At 46.3% G+C, this 20271-nt stretch overlaps 1 protein-coding gene across 8 annotated transcripts in view; it reads left to right on the top strand.

Moving 5' to 3' along the window:
- The window catches only part of NPHP4 (nephrocystin 4), a 184115-nt gene that overhangs the window by 40112 nt on the left and 123732 nt on the right, over positions 1 to 20271 (top strand). For 6 of the 8 annotated variants that reach the window (XM_077151501.1, XM_077151505.1, XM_077151499.1 and 3 more), the window contains exons 4-6: positions 3631 to 3803; positions 4666 to 4730; positions 9551 to 9706. In XM_077151501.1, coding sequence (XP_077007616.1) covers positions 3631 to 3803; positions 4666 to 4730; positions 9551 to 9706 — 394 coding nt within the window. The remainder of the gene's footprint in view (positions 1 to 3630; positions 3804 to 4665; positions 4731 to 9550; positions 9707 to 20271) is intronic. The other 2 variants (XM_077151504.1, XM_077151506.1) reach the window with 2 other exon arrangements.

The raw sequence follows: 20271 nt of genomic DNA on the forward strand, positions 1-20271 counted from the left end.
GTGCCCAGTGGGTGGGCTCGTCTGCAGCCATTTCAGCCAAGGCTGAGGCTTTCTCACCCTCCACGCTGTGGCCATTTGGGGTGGGGGTGCTTCTTTGTGGTGGGCGCCATCTTGGTTGCTGGGGTGGTGGTGGCTCAGGGCTATGGGAAGCTTCTGACTTTGGAATTAGAGACTCTCTGCTTCCCTGAGGGGAGCTCCCGGCCACTCCGGCTCATGATGGGAGTGTTGTGTTGAGTTCTGAACCTTGGAGTAAGGTCGAGCTGTCAAATGGGAGCAGCACGAAGTGCTGTGAAGTTTATGTCCTCCTGAAGATATTATACTCAACGTTTAATTTTTAACAAATTCTTTTGGAGGCACTGGTTGGCACAGGGAAGCTCTTCCCTGGCCTTTTTTGCCCAGTGTCGTCTCCTACTGGGGACCGATGGACATGTCACAGTGTGGGCGGGCCAAGTGGCCACCAGGCCGGTGAGCCGTGGCTGCCAGTTTTCCAGGAATCTCATCTCAGGGGCCCAATTCCAATTCTGTCATCAGGGCTGAGAAATGGAAGCTTGGCCCTGAGGCAAAACGGTGTCAGTAGTCTTTGAAGCGGCAGGCTGGAGCATTTAAATGATTTATTAACCTATTTATTGTGTCAGGGAGAAAACTTGTCAACGCTCAGTGAGTGAGAGGTGAGGGGGTGAAGGAAACCCCCGCCTCTTCTGGTGCGCGTGGCCTTCTCTTGCAGATTTGTTGGGCTTGCAATCAACTTTGAATCTTGCAGTTTCCCTTGGTGGAGAGGTTTGTCCTCTCATACCGCATTGGCGTTAATGAAATTTCCTTAGTCAGAGGGCCGTGCTTAGCCCGCTTGTGGCTTCGCCCACTCGCGTGCTGGTGAGGCAGGAAGAGTTCCCGTTTCCCACTGAGCTGAGCCCATGGCCTGGGCCCTCCGGGGATGCTTCCCGTGGGGTGCAAGGCCAGGACCAGCCGCCGGGTGAGCTGTGAACTCATACCGTGTTTGCATCATTGGGAAGCCATTTCTTACAGAGTCCTTGAAAGCTGTTTGTTCCTGAGCACCCTTGGCCTTTTGGTGCCTGCCTGTTATCCCTTAGTCTCTGAACTTCTCAAAGCTGGGCTGGATTTTCTGAGTTCTTTAGAATTTCCTTAGGGTGGTGCTCTTCCCACACTGGAAATTCAGTAAATGATGTTTTTGAAAAGAGCATGTATCCTTAGCAATTAGTAATGATATGTAACAATCTGACTTCCGAATAGCCTCTTAGTTTTTAGCATCTTTTATGAAGCTTTATTTTAAAAGTAATTTTAGATTTACAGAAAAATTGGACAGAAAGTGCAGAGTTCCCATACATCCTCCCACCCTCCATCAAACAGTTTCCCCCGTTGTTAACCTCTTGCATGAGGGTGGTCCATTTGCTGTGATCGATGAACCAACTGATGCATTATTAGCACCTGAAGTCTAGACTTCACATGAGGCTCACTCAGAGTGTGGTGCTGGTCGGGGGTTTGCACAGACGCGTGATGTCCTGCATCCACCATCATAGCGTCACCCAGGACACGCCGTGTGCTCCTCACGCACGCCACCCCTGCACCCCACCCTGACTGGTGGCCGTCACTAGTCTTTTCACTGTTTCTGTAGTTTTGCCTTTTCCTGGTATCACACCACTGATGCATCCAGCTCATGTCATAGCCGGACTCATACAGAATAGTCTTTAAGGACGGGTCTGTCACTTAGCAGTGTGCATTCAAGATTCCTCCACGCGTTTTGGTGGCTTGCTAGTGCATTTCTGTTTATTACTGAATAATATTCCATTGTGTGGATGGGCCACAGTTTGTCCATTCCTGAATGGAAAATATCTTGGTTGCTTCCAATTTTTGGCAGTTATGAATAAAGCTGCTATAAAATTTGTGGTGACTGGCTGACTCTTCTGTTTGAAGGTGGAGTCTTTAGATTCTAAAGTTGGGCAGCTGAGACAAACAACTGTGGGGCTCTGCTTTTTTTTTTTTTTTTTTTTTGACTCAAAGTAATTGCTTTTGATGGTCAAGGGAAGAGGCCAAGCCATCCATCCGACTGGGCCATGCCAAAGCAGCCTTTGGGCTGAGCACTTCCAGGCTGCCCGCTAATCTGGGGCTCCATGTTGCTTCATATCAGAGTTTAAAGGTTCGTTTTGCTGCCCAAAGAAAAAGTGGACAGTGTTCATGAAACCAATATGCCCAAGTGTAAATATAAAAAGTGAGATAACGACAAACTCAACAGTTCTTGAGTCTTGGAAACGGAAACATAATTCTCTCTTGGTCCAAGCACCTGTCAGTTGTGAGTGGTTGTTATTTCATCATTTTGCAATAAGAGATAATAGAATAACGATTTATATCTCATGGCTGATGTTTTAATGTGTCTCTCTGTTATCCCGGGCTGACAGTCTGAGAGCGCAGTAGATAGTTTCTTGGTGACATCTTGGTAATGATTTGTTAATAGGAGGATTATTCTAAGTTTAAACCATGTTGCAGGTGGGGCCCCTGCCTTACACCTTTCTGCCTTGGAATAGGGGCCTTCTTTGGGTAACACTGCCCCGTGCCTGGGCATTGGGGTAAGAAGCCCCTACAGGGGGCCTAGAGCTGCCCTGCAGCCCTGCATCAGAGCCCTTTAGGGGGACCCTGAGCCTAGAGCTACCCCGTAGCCCTGTGTCTGAACCCCCACCGATGCTACTGCCTGTCGGTTAGCAGCCCAGCCCTCAGCACTGCCTCTGCCTCCTGTGTCTATGATGTTTGTCACTTTTAAATAAAAACAATGGCATTTAATTTAGTGAAATAGAAAGAGCTTTGCCAGCCGATGGCGGTTTCATTCCTGCTTCCCAAGCAGGAGTGGGTTTACAGAGATGTGGGGAGACCTGTCTGTCTGGAGACCCACCCCCCCACCATTTGTGACCATGAGGAATGCACAGGCAGCGGCCCTGCTTGCCGGGGAGGGGCTTACATTGCATGACCATAAATAGATCAGTTTGAATATCATCTATGTGGCTTGCATTCCAAAAAACCTGGTAATAAAATGACCTCAAGGCAATTTTTGTCATCACATGATCTGAACTGGGGATAATTGCATAGCACCTACGGAATCCGAAGGATCTCTTTTAGTTTAAACAAAACTTGTTCAGGTAGAAGTTCGTATAGTTACTGAGTCAGTGTTGGCAAATTGGAATTGAAGTTTTTGATACTGAGTATTAGGTAATACTTGGAACATAAAATTGGCCCAGCATATGCGTTTACGCGCAGTGGATGTAGTGTGTCTGCAGGGTGGTGAGGGGTGTGGGGTGCGCAGTTCTGGCCGCTTTCCGCGCTTTCATGCTGAGCCTCCCTTGTCATTTTGTGGTGGGTCCCTGGGTGGAAGCTCCTGGAGCAGAAGAAGTTGTCTGAGCTCCCGAATGTTGGGCACTTAAAAGCTCTGCCACCAGCGCTGATATCAGGGAGCTTCTTTGTGGTGCTCCCCCCCACCCCAAGCCTAGGCAGGGCTGCAGTGCGACGCGAAGACGGTAGTTGGGGTGAAGGAGGAGGCACCCCTGAGTGTCTTTTCTGGGCGTCCTTGGCTGCAGGTTGGAGCACCTGCCCGTCACCTGCTCAGCTCTCCCCACTTCTGTGTTGCAGCCCCTGTATTTTCACACGTCCCTGAGCCACCCTGATGTCGTGGCCGTGGTGGAGGTGGTCACTGAGGGCCAGCGGCAGGATGGGGGCCTGCAGGCACTGTCGTGTGGGTTTGGAATTCTTCGGATCTTCAGCACCAAACCCGAGTCTCCTCTCTCAGCCTCTCAGGACAAACGGTACGGGCCTGACTTTGTACAGCTACAGAGTTTTCCGGCACATTCTGTGGGATTTAACTGCTAATCATTTAGTAACGATATCTGGGTGTGACTTGGTCATCGTGGGTAGTTGTGTATGGGATATACTTTGCTTTGGGTTGTAACTGGTTTTCTTTTCTAAGTAAATCAAGGAATTGTCCTTTGGGCTGGCATGGGGCTACTTTTGACTGGGGCGGTGGATTTGAATGTGGGATGGGGATGGGTTAGAGAGCCGGATTCATCTTGACCCTGAATTCGCTCATCTGTCCAGTAGGGATAACAGTGCCATCTTGTAAGGGCTACTTGAGTATGAAGTAGCATTTTTTGCACAGGCAGGTGCACAGTGAACATTGGATGTTGAGTTGGCAAGTGCTGGCGGGGCATCTTCTCTGGCACTGTGGGCACGTAGGTGCCATCCTCTGTTCTGTGGGACGTTGTGTGGCGACCCTGGCCTCTCCCCCAGATGTCAGTACTACAATCACACTGTTTACAGACATTGCTACGTGTGCCCTGGGGGCAGGATCTCCCCTGGTGGGGCCAGTTCTCTGGACAGGTAACATTGGAATTCTGCAGACATTGCCTTGGTTGGGGCATTTCCAAGGTTATGAGTCACTGGGGGTTGATCCCGAGCTCCCGGGCTCTGTGTCTGCATCAGGATAGTGCATATGTATGCTTGACACATGTGGCCACGAGCACCTGGGGTTTCAGAGTGACACTTCCCTAGATGGCCTCTGCTTTCTGCAGGGCATGTGATTGCACAGTGTTTAGAAAGCATAGTAAGTTGTTGTTGGTGGTGTTTGGAGACACAACTGGCTGATGGCGTTTTCTGGGTCTTGTTTTCCAGGTTGAGATTGTTTCATGGCACCCCCAGAGCCCTCCTGCACCCCCTTCTCCAGGAACCCCTGGAACGTAAGTGGTAAGACCCTGCCATGGCGACTGCTGCCTGTGGACACCCCCCCATCCTGGGCAGCACAGCTTCGTCTTATGACTTGTCTGTATATTGTCCACTTTTAGAACAGTCTTGTTGTCTTTCTCAGCGTTATCAGCTGAGCTGATTTATTTGATAGTTTTGGGAAAAATATATCGTGATCTGGGATTTTGCCCTAATTTGAAGCAGTGGGGCCCATCTACTAGGAGGGAGGGCATGGCTTTGTGAGGAGGAATGTGAGGGGCTTGGCCTGGTGGAGGGGATGGAGTGGCCTCTGTGCCTTGGCCAGGTCACAGCTTGGTCCACTGGATGGAAGATTCACTGTCCGTTCACAGAGTGAAACCTTTGGCTGTCCAATCTGCAGGGTTATTTCCAGCGTGGCTTCCGTGGCCATGCCTCACAAGAGGGGAGGGAGCTTTCTTGTGGACAGATCCCTGTATTGTAGAAGCCCAGGCTCCCGCCTCCCATAGGGCCTGCTGGCTCAGCAGCCTGTGAGCAGAGGAGGCCACTTCCCTCCCTGTGCCTGGGTGACCGCTCCTCTGGGGCAGTGGGAGGGCGCAGTTGGGAGGGACCCTGTACATCCCATTCCCTGTGACTCTTCTCAGGGAGCCCGGTGTATTAGTGAGGTTTCTCCAGGGAAGAAACAGAACCGACTCGACGTAAATGTTGGGAGGTTTATTATAGGAATGGGCTCATGCAACTGGCTCTCCATCCATCCCTGGTCACTGCCCACTCACAGCTGCTGCTCCCCGGAGGCCTCAGGGGAAGGAGCTCGGCAGCCAGGGCCTGCCTGGATCACTGGTCTGAGTGATGTCAGCTGGGCCAGTATAGAAAATTGTCATTGTTTCCTCCATCCAGAGGGCCTGCCGTGGTTAGAATTCTTTTGCTGCCTGTGACAGAAACACAACTCACACTGGTTTAAGGCAAAAGGGTCTTGGGGGCTTGTAATAGGGAAGTCGAGGGGGTTCGCTGGGTTTCAGGGGCCCAAACGGTGCAGTGGAAGCTTTCTGACTTCCTCATTCCATTTCTGCTCTTCGTGGGCTGGCTGTGTGCTCTCGAGCATGATGTCCTCATGTGGTGGCACGGGTGGCCTCTGAAACCCCAGGCTCCCATCACACCAGCGTGAACCTCCCAACAGATTGGGTCTTCTCCCTCCCCTGTCGCGGAGTGCCAGGCAGTGGCAGGGCTGGGGTACCCCGAATGGCCAGGTTCAGATACTGTGGCCACTCCTGGGCGGGACTGGTCCCACTGACCACACTGGTCAGGGCAGGGGAGGTGCAGGAGTCCAAACAGGGGGCAGGTGTCTAGTTCAAGGCCGCCCTCAGCTGCTTGGGGATTGGTATGTAGAATCAACACGCCCTCGTTGAGAGTCTGCCCTGTACCAGGCAGTGGGACCATGGGGGGACATGAGGCAGATGACAATTGGGGACAATGAATGCAAACATGTGAATAGACAAGAACAAATGAGAATTTCAGACAATGGTTGGTGCTATGAGATAAAAAATAGTGGACACTAGGACAGCATGCCTGGAGCTGGGGAGCCACCTTAGACCCATGGTCTCTGAAGGGTTTTCTGCTGAGACCTGGATGGCATGCAGCCATGCGGACATCTGGGGGAAGAGTGCCCCAGGCACAGGGAACAGCCATTGCGAAGACCCAGTTGAGGGGCAAGAGGGAGTGTGGCTGAATTACAGCAGAGGGCAGGGGGCGGGAGGTGAGGCTGGGAAGTGGGGGGAGACTGCGTCACTTAGCATTTGTAGAGCCCGGCCTACATGGGGATTGTATTCCAAGTTCAGCGGGGAATCACTGCAGGCTCCAACCTGGGAGTGGCCTGTCTCATCTCTGCTTCCTGCGGCCTGCTCAGACTACAGCCTAGAATGGGCTGGAGGAGTTGGGGGGAGTGGGGGATTGGGCTCCGAGGACAAGGTGGAGGGCCAGGGGAGCTGTGGCTTTCCCGTATGAGGGTGAGGAAGGGGGTTTTGGCTTGGAGGCAGACCTCTTTGGGAGGTGACTTTCCATCACTTTGAGATGTTGCCCAGAGTCCTTGAAGGGAATTCTGTGTCTTCTGAATAGCCTGAGTTAGAAGGTCAGACCAGCCCAAACTTTCCCTGACCCTTGCTGAATTTGGTGAAAATCTTACCATATAGGAATCATCATTTGGAAATTTGACTTTATAAAGATTGGTTTTAGGTTGTTTCTCAAGTGAATTGAACCTTTAATTTACCAGTATATTCTCTCTTGAAGTACCCTTAGGATCAGGATTTTAAATACAACGTATGTAGCCACCCCCTTTATTCCATGCCCAGTTCTTGGCCAAGTCAGATGTTTCCAGGGAAGCGAATGGAGCGTGTGGAAGGAAGGCTAGGTGGTGTCACCAGGGAACCGGCCTTGGGGCCAGTAGCCCATCTTCTTGGCTGGCCTTACCAGAGCCAGGGGCATTTTCCTCAAATGGGTAATACAGTCACAGGATTCAAAATTCAGGAAGTACTAAAAAAGGTATAGAACTGTTGAGATGAAGTCTCCTTTGCCTAGCCCCAGCTGTTCGTTCTCTTACCTGCTACCAGCTAGCTTCTCCCTCTGCCTTGTGGACCTCCGAGGTCCTTATGGAGACCCAGGCCATGTGGAGAGAGATGCTCTTATTTCTCCCTCTTTCTACCAGACACGTTATTCCAGACCTTGCTTTTTTCACTTCATTTATCTTGGAGAATGTAGGTATCTCCCTTAGTCTTTTTATGGCAGTTGCACAGAATTGATGTTCCATGAGTTATTTAATCAGTTCCCTTCCCTACAGAAGGGCATTTAGGAGGTCTTGTAAGAACAAGAGGTGGGAACAATTCTACAGTGGTTTTTCTGCCCCTTTGCTGGTGTGCAAGTGCATCTGGAGAATCCATTTCTAGATGTGGAATCGCTGTGCCCAAGGGTCTGTGCATTCATAATTTTGCTAGATTTTTTCCCATTTGCCGTCCTAGAGGTCATGCCAATTTGCCCTCCAACAGCCATGTGGGGAAGTGCCTCTCAGCTGGCATTTTAAATTATAAAGTAAGCAGATCCCATGTTTGGAGTGGATAAGTGTTAAAAATATAGTTTTCATTAATTTCTTTTCCTAATGGATAAAATGGATCATATTTAACTCTTTCCTTAATGAAATTAAAAAAAAAAGAACGAGGTTTGTAACTCTGTGCAGCCCTCCACGATATGGGCACAACCAGAGCTTTATAGTAGTCCGAGTTGGTGGGTCCCATGAGGTGTGAGGTTCCCGTCACTGGAGGAGATCAAGTCCAACAAGGTTGGCCATGTGGTGGGAATGTGTAGAGGGTACGTCTGCGGACCTTTCCACCCCCAAATCCCATGATTCTGGGTGTCTCGGTTTGGTAGGGCTGCCATAACAGAATACCTCAACTGGGTGGCTTAAAACTCGGACATCTGTCGTCTCACAGTGCTGGAGGCCAGAAGTCCAGGTCAGGGTGTCGACAGGGCCTGTCCTCTGAGGTCTGTGGGTTCTGGTGGTGGCTTGCTGACAGTAGCACTCTGCCTCTGTCTCGCGACCATCCTCTCTGTGTGTGCACGGGCCTCTGCATGTGGGCACGTCTGTCACGGTGGCTCAGGGCCCACGATGATCCCTTTTGGCCTCATCTGAACTAATGACATCATCCAGATTCTGTTTCTGAGTAGGGTCACGTTCACGGAACTGGGGGATGCAGTTCCATCTGTCACACTGGGCCCTGCCTTTTCCTGCGCCCGGGTTTTGTTGATGCCATGCCTTCTGCCTCGAGGGTCTCCTTATGCCCCCCACCCCCACCCCCCGGTACTGTATCTCTGAGCTCTTCCCAGATGCATTTTCCTCCAGGACATTGCCCCTCGATGCCCTTGTCTGGAGTTACTTGCTTCCTCCTCTCGCCTCCCCTAGCACTCTGTCATGGATGTCAGTGTGGGTGTCTCGGCCACCACCCACACAGCAGCCCCTCCTGGAAGATAGAGGCTCTGTCTCTGCCATCATTGGTCTCCCCCCAGTGTTTAATCTGCTCCTTTGTGGGGCTCGGTGAATGGAGGTGCTGAAACTCGGAACTTCAACTCCAGGGAAGCAGTTCCTGGTGGAGCAGTTTCCTCTTCTCCCTCTGCCTTGGTTTGCCAGAGCTGCCACCACAGATACCCCCCAGTGGGGTGGCTTATGGCACATTTTATTGGCTCACAGTTTTGAGGGCTGGCGGTCCAAAGTCAGGGTGTTGACTGGGCCATACTTTCCCCTGGGCTTGGCTGCATCTGGCATCGACTTTCCCATTATCTGTTGTCATGTGCCACCTCCCTTTCCTTATGTCTGCTCTTCTGGTGTCTGCTGACACAGTCCTCTGGCTTCTCATGACTGATTGTATCTCAAGTTCCCTGGCTGCATAAGGCCTCCAGTCGTAAGGAGTAAGACCACCTGATTGTTGGCCACACCACCTAAAAACAGCATCTTCAGAGGCCCTGTTTACAAATGGGTTCACAGCCACTGGGACGGGGATTAAGGTTGGAACATGCCTTTTGTTGGGGACGTGGTTGGTCCCCCCACCCTCCCATGATGGATGCCCAAAGAAGCTGCACCTCCCCAGTTCGCCCAACAACTTCATGATGTGGGAGACAAGGAGGGTGGAGGATTTTGTTATGTTGGGTTCAAAACAAATATCTCTTTCATCGCAGTATTACCATGGAGGGTTATTAAGGAAAGAGTTTTTCCAGTTCTAGGCTGAACCAACAGCAGTTGGCTGCTTTGACTGACAGTGCCATTTGCTTCAGGGATGACATGGTGTGTTTTCTCCCCCAGAAAACAGACACATGACCCTCTTGGAGAGCTGCAGCCTGCAGTACACACTGCAGCCTCACCTGCCCCTGGGCCCTGCACGCCACCTTCTCCCGGAGAACCTTCTGGTGTCTGGTCTGCAGCAGATCCCAGGCCTCCTCCCTGCGCGTGGAGAAACGGGTATGGGTTTGTGTCCCCCACCCCATGGGTTTGTGTGGATTCACCATTAAGCCTCGCAGGAACTGGGCTCCATGGGGTGGGTTGGGGCCAGTGTGGCCAGGTGCAACCCCCACGGTTCTGCAGACCCCAACTGGCCATGGAGGGTGGCTGTGGTGACCTGTTTATCAGTCTCTTCCTGAATAGTGTTTCCCCTCCCTCTAGTGATTTCTGACTGTTCCTTCCCTTGGGAAAAGGGGTTCGTAAAACTTGGGCCACGGCCAGGAGAGCCACTTTGCTAGACTGCACCTTTACCGCGCATGGCGTCAGTGGCCTGGTGATTTCCACGTGAACGGGAAGAGCCTTGGGTCAGTTTTGGAAAGTGGGTCGGGCCTCACCCTGCCAGGAGGTCCACATTGGCGGGTACTCTGCTGCCGGGTTCAGGTGGGCGGTGCCCGTGACTAGGGCCTCGTGCCCCTCCCAGGCACCTTGGGAGGCTTTGGCCTGGCTGCCTTGAGGAATCATGGAAGGGGCAGCCCACCCACCCTTCCCCACCTGCCACGTTGGGGGGACTCCTTGCTTTACTAGAACCTTCCATCCTGGGTGGGCTGACTCCCCGCTTGGTTCTAGGAGGAGCAGAGTTAGGGCCTGCTGAGAGTGAGAGCTGCGCTGCGGTGAGTATGTGACTCGGGATGGGAACATTCGAGACCCTGGAGGAACGGCAGATGTAGCTCAGCTGCTCCAGGGCAGGCTGTGTTTGTTCCCAGTGGGTGACATCCCTGGCCATGCTGGACACAGACGTCCTTACCTAGCTGTTAGCTCCCTGGATGGTCCATGCTGGTTGCCACGAGGTGCTTTTCCAGCATCCCAGAGAAGAGACGATAAAGGAGTTGTGAAGAGGGGCACGTCAGGAATTCCAGGCTTAATGGGCCATGGGTGGGCCCCTGAGCCTTAAACCTGTGCCCCAGTCTGCTTTAGGAAGCGGCAGTGCTTTCGATAGTTTGCCTGTGTTCTCCCGAAAGGGAGTTGGGATTAAGGAGTTAGGGGAGACAGTGAATGTATCATTGTCATCCCTGTTGAGCGTTGAGTGAGGAAAGCAGGAAAACCTGCTTCTGGCTCTCGGCTGTGGCTGCAGCACTCCCCTCCTGCTGCGGCTCCATTGATGAGGCAGGGGCTCTGAGAGACCACTGGAAGGTGTTACCTTTGAATACACTGTTGGGCAAGCCAAGGACACACTCCCTGCCATGTCTCAGCTCTCGCCTGTCCCTTCCCTTTTCCCCTCTTGCTTGTCTGTGTGCAGGTGTTTGGAATATTTCTATTTAGCAAGAGACTGCAGGCAGCTGGGGTGGGGTTAAATCTTGACTATTGTCTCCTCTGCTTGCTGGCACTAAGGTTGCTCACTGTCAGGGCCCCCTCCCCATTGAATGTTCAGAAGCCCAGCACTTGGGCGGCACAGGTTCCCTCATCTCCTTCGTGAAGAGAGGTGAGCAAGGGAGGTGAGCAGGGCCGCTGAGCTGTTGACCTTTTGGTGCCTAGCCGCAAAGAGTCCCTCATCTCCAACGCACAGTGGGTTGTGCAGACTTGCCATTCATTGACCCTGACCCAAGCACTTGGCCTCCCCAGGGGACCAGCCGCGGTGGGATCTTTATCCCTGCTCTTTTGGACCCTTAGGGCCTTGCAAGCAATAAAGTGGTCAGTCATTTCCAGGGAGCCTCTGTTGTGCCTGACAAACCTGTGGCAACTTGTTCCACACATGCCTGCGTTAAAAGCTCATGTCTGTTTTTTTGCCTGGGGTTTTGGGAGTTAAAACAATGCTCCTGGGGCATGAGGGATGTCCATCACTTTGTGCTGACAGGTGCCAGTGCAACTGCCGATAAAGCAGAAAAATCCTTGCAGGTTAAAGTGTCCCTGCTTCTGTGTCGTTACAAGAGAAGCCCAAGGGCCCCCAGCCAGGCCCACGGGGGTCCTGCTTGTTCTGGGAGTAGGAGTCCCTCTTAGGTAAAGTGCTGGGGCCTTCAGTGAACATGAGTGCGTGGGAGGCCCAATTCAGAGATTTGTCTCCCTCCTCTTTGCCCTCTTAGTGTGGAGCGGCCAGTCAGGCCCTTTGCAGATGTGAGCAGTGCCTGGAACATTCCAGAAATGAACTACAGTTGATGTTGTTTAGGAACCCATGATCAGGGAGCACCTAGCAGCGCCGGAGCACACTTCAGTGGTTGGGGGAGCGTGCTGACTCCTCAGTGGCAGAAGTACACATGCTCTTCAGAGAAATCAAGGATGGAAGCACGTTTCCCACCTGCCCCCTAACAACCATTTCAGGAAAGAAACTCATTTTACTCAGCCTCTCTCTTACATGTAGCTGTCATATTTAAAATATGACCTGAAGACCTGTAGGCTCCAAGCTGCTTTCTGGCAGTTATTTGCTTTGTTATAAATTCTGCCAAGAAGCTTGCAGGCTTTTGTAACTCTCCCTTGCGAAAGGGTTTCTTTGCTGGACAGTATTGTATAAATACAGCCCCCAAAGGGCCAAGGCAGGGACCAGTGCTTGCCTGGATGTTGGTATTCACTTGTCTAATTGGCAGAAGATTTGGTTTTATTTTGATGCCATTTATTTTGATCCAGCAAGGGTTGGATTGTTGTTCACCAATAAAACTTCATCACGTTGAGAGAAGGTTTTTTTTTTGTTTGTTTTTTGTTATAGTCAAACTCTTCAATGCTTTAATTCTTATTCCAAATCAGTCCAGCTGTTAAGTCAGTGGCAGCAGGTGTTACAATGCCAAGTTCTGGCAGTTGCAGTACTAAGTATTATGACTGCAAGTCATTTAACAGAAAAGAAAATGAAAGATTGCCTTTCTCCTTCAGATGATTAAAAAAATTAAAATAAAAAAATTTAGGAAAAGTTGTAATATTAAATTTAAAATGATTTGCAAAGCATAACTACTTAACAAATGGCTTGAAGTAGTCAATTAAAAAATTGGGGAGACTTTGATTCCATAATGAGTCAGCAAGGCATTTTTTGCTAAAAAAGAAATCCCATTTCCTTACAGAAATAGCTTTTAGTTTTTAATGAACCTGTAAATGAAAAGCTGCCATTTCAAAATAAAAAAAAACTCAGATCATATAGACATGGTTCAGTTTTAAGATATGAACTAAGTCTTTGTGACAAATATATATATATATTTTTAAAACTTTTTATTAATTAAAAAAATTAACAAACAAAACATTTAGATATCATTCCATTCTACATATACAATCAGTAATTCCTAATATGGATCACATAGTTGCATATTCATCATTTCTTAGTACATTTGCAATGATTTAGAAAAAGAAATAAAATGATAATAGAGAAAAAAAGACTATGCATACCATACCCCTTACCCCTCGCTTTCATTTACCACTATTTCAATCTGAATTTATTTTAACATTTGTTCCCGCATTATTTATTTTTATTCCGTATGTTCTACCCTTCTGTTGATATAGTAGCTAAAAGGAGCATCAGACATAAGATTTTCACATTCACAGAGTCTCATCGTGAAAGCTATATCATTGTTCAATCATCATCAAGAAACATGGCTACTGGAACACTGCACTACATTTTCAGGCAGTTCCCTCCAGCCTCTCCACTACATCTTGAACAACAAGGTGATATCTACTTAATGGGTAAGAATAACCTCCAGGATAACCTCTCGACTCTGTTGGGAATCTCTCAGCCATTGACACTTTGTCTCATTTTACTCTTCCCCCTTTTGGTGGAGAAGTTTCTCTCAATCCCTTGATGTTAATTCTCAGCTCATTCTAGGGTTTTTCTCAGTCCCTTGATGCTGAGTCTCAGCTCATTCCAGGATCTCTGTCCCACGTTGCCAGGAAGGTCCACACCCCTGGGAGTCATGTCCCACGCAGAGAGGGGGAGGGTGGTGAGACTGCTCATCATATTGGCTGGAGAGAGAGGCCACATCTGAGCAACAAAAGAGGCTCTCTTGGGGGTGACTCTTAGGCCTAAATTTTAAGTAGACTTGACCTATCTTTTGTGGGGTTAAGTTTCATGTGAACAAACCCCGAAACTGGGGGCTCAGCCTATAGCTTTGGTTGTCCACACTGCTTGTGAGAATATCAAGAATTCAACTTGGGGAAGTTGAATTTCTCCCCACTCTCACCATTCCCCGAAGGGGGCTTGCAAATACTTTTCCAGTCACTGATCAAATCATTCTGGAATTCATCGGGGGATCACTCTGGACAAACCACAAAATCTCATGTGCTACCTGAGATTCCAAGTACTTATGACATTCAATCAAACTATCTACATGAGTTATATTAGGAAATGCTCTAGTCAAAATCTAAATTTTGTAACAAATAAACATTTTTTGCTTTAGTCTTACACATAATGTGACATTTTGAAGTATTAGTTATCATCTATTTTCAGCACCCTGCAATAATGACAATCCTTTGTTCTTCCTCATGCAAAAACATTTTTAAAATATGTACATTGTACATTTCACTATTATTATATACTCTAGGCATTCCTAGATTATACCATCTCTATCTTTAACATCTATCTTTCTTTCTGATTTCATTTATGTCCCCAGCCCTCCTCCCTCTATCACTCTCACATGCAGCTTCATTCAGTGTTTTAAAATAATTACATCACAGTTAGGTAGTGTTGTGCTGTCCATTTCTGAGTTTTTGTATCCAATCCTGTTGCACAGTTTGTATCCCTTCAGCTCCAATTACCCACTATCTTTCCCTATTTCTACTCCTGATGGTCTCTGTTACCAATTACATATTCCAAGTTTATTCACTAATGTCGATTCATATCAGTGAGACCATACAGTATTTGTCCTTTAGTTTTTGGCTAGTCTCACTCAGCATAATGTTCTCTAGATCCATCCATGTTGTTACATACTTCATAAGATTATTCTGTCTTAGAGCTGCATAATATTCCATTGTATGTATATACCACAGTTTGTTTAGCCATTCGTCTGTTGATGGACATTTTGGCTGTTTCCATCTCCTTGCAATTGTAAGTAATGCTGCTATAAACATTGGTGTGCAAATATCCGTTTGTGTCTTTGCCCTTAAGTCCTCTGAGTAGATTCCCAGCAATGGTATTGCTGGGTCATATGGCAATTCTATATTCAGCTTTTTGAGGAACCATCAAACTGCCTTCCACAGTGGTTGCACCATTTGACATTCCCACCAACAGTGGATAAGTGTGCCTCTTTCTCCACATCCTCTCCAGCACTTGTCATTTTCTGTTTTGTTGATAATGACCATTCTGGTGGGTGTGAGATGATATCTCATTGTGGTTTTGATTTGCTTTTCTCTAATGGCCAGGGACATTGAGCATCTCTTCATGTGCCTTTTGGCCATTTGTATTTCCTCTTCTGAGAAGTGCCTGTTCAAGTCTTTTTCCCATTTTGTAATTGGGTTGGCTGTCTTTTTGTTGTTGAGTTGAACAATCTCTTTATAAATTCTGGATACTAGACCTTTATCTGATATGTCGTTTCCAAATATTGTCTCCCATTGTGTAGGCTGTCTTTTTACTTTCTTGATGAAGTTCTTTGATGCACAAAAGTGTTTAATTTTGAGGAGCTCCCATTTATTTCTTTCTTTCTTCAGTGCTCTTGCTTTAGGTGTAAGGTCAATAAACCGCCTCCAATTATAAGATTCATGAGATATCTCCCTACATTTTCCTCTAACTGTTTTATGGTCTTAGACCTAATGTTTAGATCTTTGATCTATTTTGAGTTAACTTTTGTAGAGGGTGTGAGATACGGGTCCTCTTTCATTCTTTTGCATATGGATATCCAGTTCTCTAGGCACCATTTATTGAAGAGACTGTTCTGTCCCAGGTGAGTTGGCTTGACTGCTTTATCAAAGGTCAAATGTCCATAGATGGGAGGGTCTATATCTGAGCGCTCTATTCGATTCCATTAGTCAATATATCTATCTTTATGCCAGTACCATGCTGTTTTGACCACTGTGGCTTCATAATATGCCTTAAAGTCCGGCAGCGTGAGACCTCCAGCTTCGTTTTTTTTTCCTCAAGATACTTTTAGCAATTCGGGGCACCCTGCCCTTCCAGATAAATTTGCTTATTGGTTTTTCTATTTCTGAAAAGTAAGTTGTTGGGATTTTGATTGGTATTGCGTTGAATCTGTAAATCAATTTAGGCAGAATTGACATCTTAACTATATTTAGTCTTCCAATCCATGAACATGGTATGCCCTTCCGTCTATTTAGGTCTTCTGTGATTTCTTTTAACAGTTTCTTGTAGTTTTCTTTGTATAGGTCTTTTATCTCTTTAGTTAAATTTATTCCTAAATATTTTTTCTTTTCATTGCAATTGTAAATGGAATTCGTTTCTTGATTTCCCCCTCAGATTGTTCAGTACTAGTGTATAGAAACACTACAGATTTTTGAGTGTTGATCTTGGAACCTGCCACTTTGCTGTACTCATTTATTAGCTCTAGTAGTTTTGCTGTGGATTTTTCAGGTTTTTCGACATACAGTATCATATCATCTGCAAACAGTGAGAGTTTTACTTCTTCCTTTCCGATTTTGATGCCTTGTATTTCTTTTTCTTGTCTAATTGCTCTGGCTAGAACTTCCAACACGATGTTGAATAACAATGGTGATAGTGGACATCCTTGTTTTGTTCCTGATCTTAGGGGGAAAGTTTTCAGTTTTTCCCCATTGAGGATGATATTAGCTGTGAGTTTTTCATATATTCCCTTTATCATTTTAAGGAAGTTCCCTTGTATTCCTATCCTTTGAAGTGTTTTCAACAGGGAAGGATGTTGAATCTTGTCAAATGCCTTCTCTGCATCAATTGAGATAATCATGTGATTTTTCTGCTTTGATTTGTTGATATGGTATATTACATTAATTGATTTTCTTATGTTGAACCATCCTTGCATACCTGGGATGAATCCTACTTGGTCGTGATGTATAATTCTTTTAATGTGTTGCTGGATTCGATTTGCTAGAATTTTGTTGAGGATTTTTGCATCTATATTTATTAGAGAGTTTGGTCTATAGTTTTCTTTTATTGTAATATCTTTGCCTGGTTTTGGTATGAGGGTGATATTGGCTTCATAGAATGAATTAGGTAGCTTTCCCTCCACTTCAATTTTTTTGAAGCGTTTAAGCAGGGTTGGTACTAATTCTTTCTGGAATGTTTGGTAGAATTCACATGTGAAGCCGTCTAGTCCTGGACTTTTCTTTTTGGGAAGCTTTTGAATGACTGATTCAATTTCTTTACTTGTGATTGGTTTGTTGAGGTCATCTGTTTCTTCTTGAGTCAAAGTTGGTTGTTCATGCCTTTCTAGGAACTTGTCCATTTCATCTACATTGTTGTATTTAGTAGCATAAAGTTGTTCATAGTATCCTGTTATTACCTCCTTTATTTCTGTGAGGTCAGTGACTATGTCTCCTCTTCCATTTCTGATCTTATTTATTTGCATCCTCTCTCTTCTTCTTTTTGTCAATCTTGCTAAGGGCCCATCAATCTTATTGATTTTCTCATAGAACCAACTTCTGGTCTTATTGATTTTCTCTATTGTTTTCATGTTCTCAATTTCATTTATTTCTGCTCTAATCTTTGTTATTTCTTTCCTTTTGCTTGCTTTGTGGTTAGTTTGCTGTTCTTTCTCCGGTTCTTCCAAGTGGACAGTTAATTCCTGAATTTTTCCCCTTTCTTCTTTTTTGATATAGGCATTTAAGGCAATAAATTTCCCTCTTAGCACTGCCTTTGCTGCGTCCCATAGGTTTTGATATGTTGTGTTTTCATTTTCATTCGCCTCGAGATATTTACTAATTTCTCTTGTAATTTCTTCCTTGACCCACTGGTTGTTTAAGAGTGTGTTGTTGAGCCTCCACGTATTTGTGAGTTTTCTGGCACTCCGCCTATTATTGATTTCCAACTTCATTCCTTTATGATCCGAGAAAGTGTTGTGTATGATTTCAATCTTTTTAAATTTGTTGAGACTTGCTTTGTGACCCAGCATATGGTCTATCTTTGAGAATGATCCATGAGCACTTGAGAAAAAGGTGTATCCTGCTGTTGTGGGGTGTAATGTCCTATAAATGTTTGTTAAGTCTAGCTCATTTATTGTAATATTCAAATTCTCTGTTTCTTTATTGATACTCTGTCTAGATGTTCTGTCCATTGATGAGAGTGGGGAATTGAAGTCTCCAGCTATTATGGTATATGTGTCTATTTCCCTTTTCAGTATTTGCAGTGTATGCCTCACGTATTTTGGGGCATTCTGGTTCGGTGCATAAATATTTATGATTGTTATGTCTTCTTGTTTAATTGTTCATTTTATTAGTAGATAGTATCCTTCTTTGTTTCTTTTAACTGTTTTACATTTGAAACCTAATTTGTTGGATATTAGTATAGCTACTCCTGCTCTTTTCTGGTTGTTATTTGCAAGAAATATCTTTTCCCAACCTTTCACTTTCAACCTATGTTTATCTTTGGGTCTAAGATGTGTTTCCTGTAGACAGCATATAGAAGGATCCTGTTTTTTAATCCATTCTGCCAGTCTATGTCTTTTGATTGGGGAGTTCAGTCCATTAACATTTAGTGTTATTACTGTATGGGTAGTACTTTCCTCTACCATTTTGCCTTTTGTATATTATATATCATATCTAATTATCCTTCTTTCTACACTCTTCTCCACACCTCTCTCTTCCGTCTTTTCGTATCTGTCTCTAGTGCTTACTTTAGTATTTCTTGCAGAGCTGGTGTCTTGGTCACAAATTCGCTCAGTGGCTTTTTGTCTGAAAATGTTTTAATTTCTCCCTCATTTTTGAAGGACAATTTTGCTGGATATGGAATTCTTGGCAGTTTTTCTCTTTTAGTAATTTAAATATATCATCCCACTGTCTTCTTGCCTCCATGGTTTCTGCTGAGAAATCTACACATAAACCCAATCTTATTGGGTTTCCCTTGTATGTGATGGATTGCTTTTCTCTTGGTGCTTTCAAGATCCTCTCTTTCTCTTTGACCTCTGACATTCTAACTAGTAAGTGTCTTGGAGAACGTCTATTTGGATCTATTCTCTTTGGGGTGCGCTGCACTTCTTGGATCTGTAATTTTAGGTCTTTCATAAGAGTTGGGAAATTTTCAGTGATAATTTCTTCAATTAGTTTTTCTCCTCCTTTTCCCTTCTCTTCTCTTTCCAGGACACCCGCAACACGTATGTTTGTGCGCTTCGTATTATCATTCAATTCCCTCAGCCCCTGCTTATATTTTTCCATTCTTTTCCCTATAGTTTCTGTTTCTTTGTGGATTTCAGATGTTCCATCCTCCAGTTCACTAATTCTAACCGCCTCTTGAAATCTACCATTGTAGGTTTCCATTGTTTTTTTCATCTCTTCCACTGTATCTTTCATTCCCATAAGTTCTGTGATTTGTTTTCTCAGACTTTCCATTTCTTCTTTTTGTTCGTTCCTTGCCTTCTTCATGTCCTCCCTCAATTGATTGATTTGGTTTTTGAAGAGGTTTTCCATTTCTGTTCATATAATCAGAATTAGTTGTCTCAGCTCCTGTATCTCATTTGAACTGTTGGTTTGTTCCTTTGACTGGGCCATATTTTCAATTTTCCTGGTGTGATTTGTTATTTTTTACTGGTGTCTGGACATTTAATTACCTTAATTAGTTTATTCTGGAGATTGCTTTCACCTATCTTACCTAGGGTTTTCTTGCTAGATGAGTTTGTTGTCTATCTGTTCATTGACCTTCAGTTCAGCTTTTTCTGGGCCTCTAGCTTAAGTTTTGTTTAACAGAGGGTAATTTTTCAGTTCTTGTTTTCTTGTTTCTTGTCCTGCTTGTGATGTGCCTTTTCCCTCCCCACCCTTAGGAGGGTCTACATAGGTATTACAGACTCCAGCCGGGTTTTCCTGGACTAAGCTGGCCTCCTTTCGGGGGAAGGAATCACCTGCGTCAGTTTTCCCTGAGTGTAAGACTCAGTAGGTTGAAAGACTTTCCTGTGAAGTCTCTGGGCTCTGTTTTTCTTATCTTGCCCAGTATGTGGCGCTTGTCTGTCTGCGGGTCCCACCTGCAAAAGATGTTGTGGCTCCTTTAACTTTGGGAGGCTCTCCCAGCTGGGGGCATGGTGGAGACAGAGGAGAGGTTGTAGGCTGGTTTTAATGGCTTCAAATTGCGAAGCCCTGGGGTCTGAATTCCTTGAGAGAGGATTCCACCTGAGTTGTGTTTCACCCTTCCCGTGGGGAAGGTTCAGGTGGGAGACAGCCCTGAAAGCAGCCTGTTTCTGCGTATGCCTGGGGCAGTTGCAGCGTGTGTAATCTTGCCACTGAATCCAGAGGCAGCCAAGCCTCTGTAGAAACAGCCTCAGAAGGCTCCGTTTCGTCCGCCTTGACCAGTTTCGCTTGAGCTGGGGGTCTATTTTTAGTAGTCAGAATTTGTTTATTAATGCCACTATTGGTGTTTGGTTGGACTCAGTCTCTGCTACTATTAGAATTTCTTTCATTTCCCTCCGGGAAGCTGCCTGTGGGGGAGGGGCGCCGGGCGCCAGCCGCTGCGGCTTGGGGAAGTGCGCGCGGCTTGGGGAACTGCATGTGGCTTG

This window comes from Tamandua tetradactyla, chromosome 2, assembly GCF_023851605.1.
Source record: "Tamandua tetradactyla isolate mTamTet1 chromosome 2, mTamTet1.pri, whole genome shotgun sequence".
NCBI classification, from domain to species: domain Eukaryota; kingdom Metazoa; phylum Chordata; class Mammalia; order Pilosa; family Myrmecophagidae; genus Tamandua; species Tamandua tetradactyla.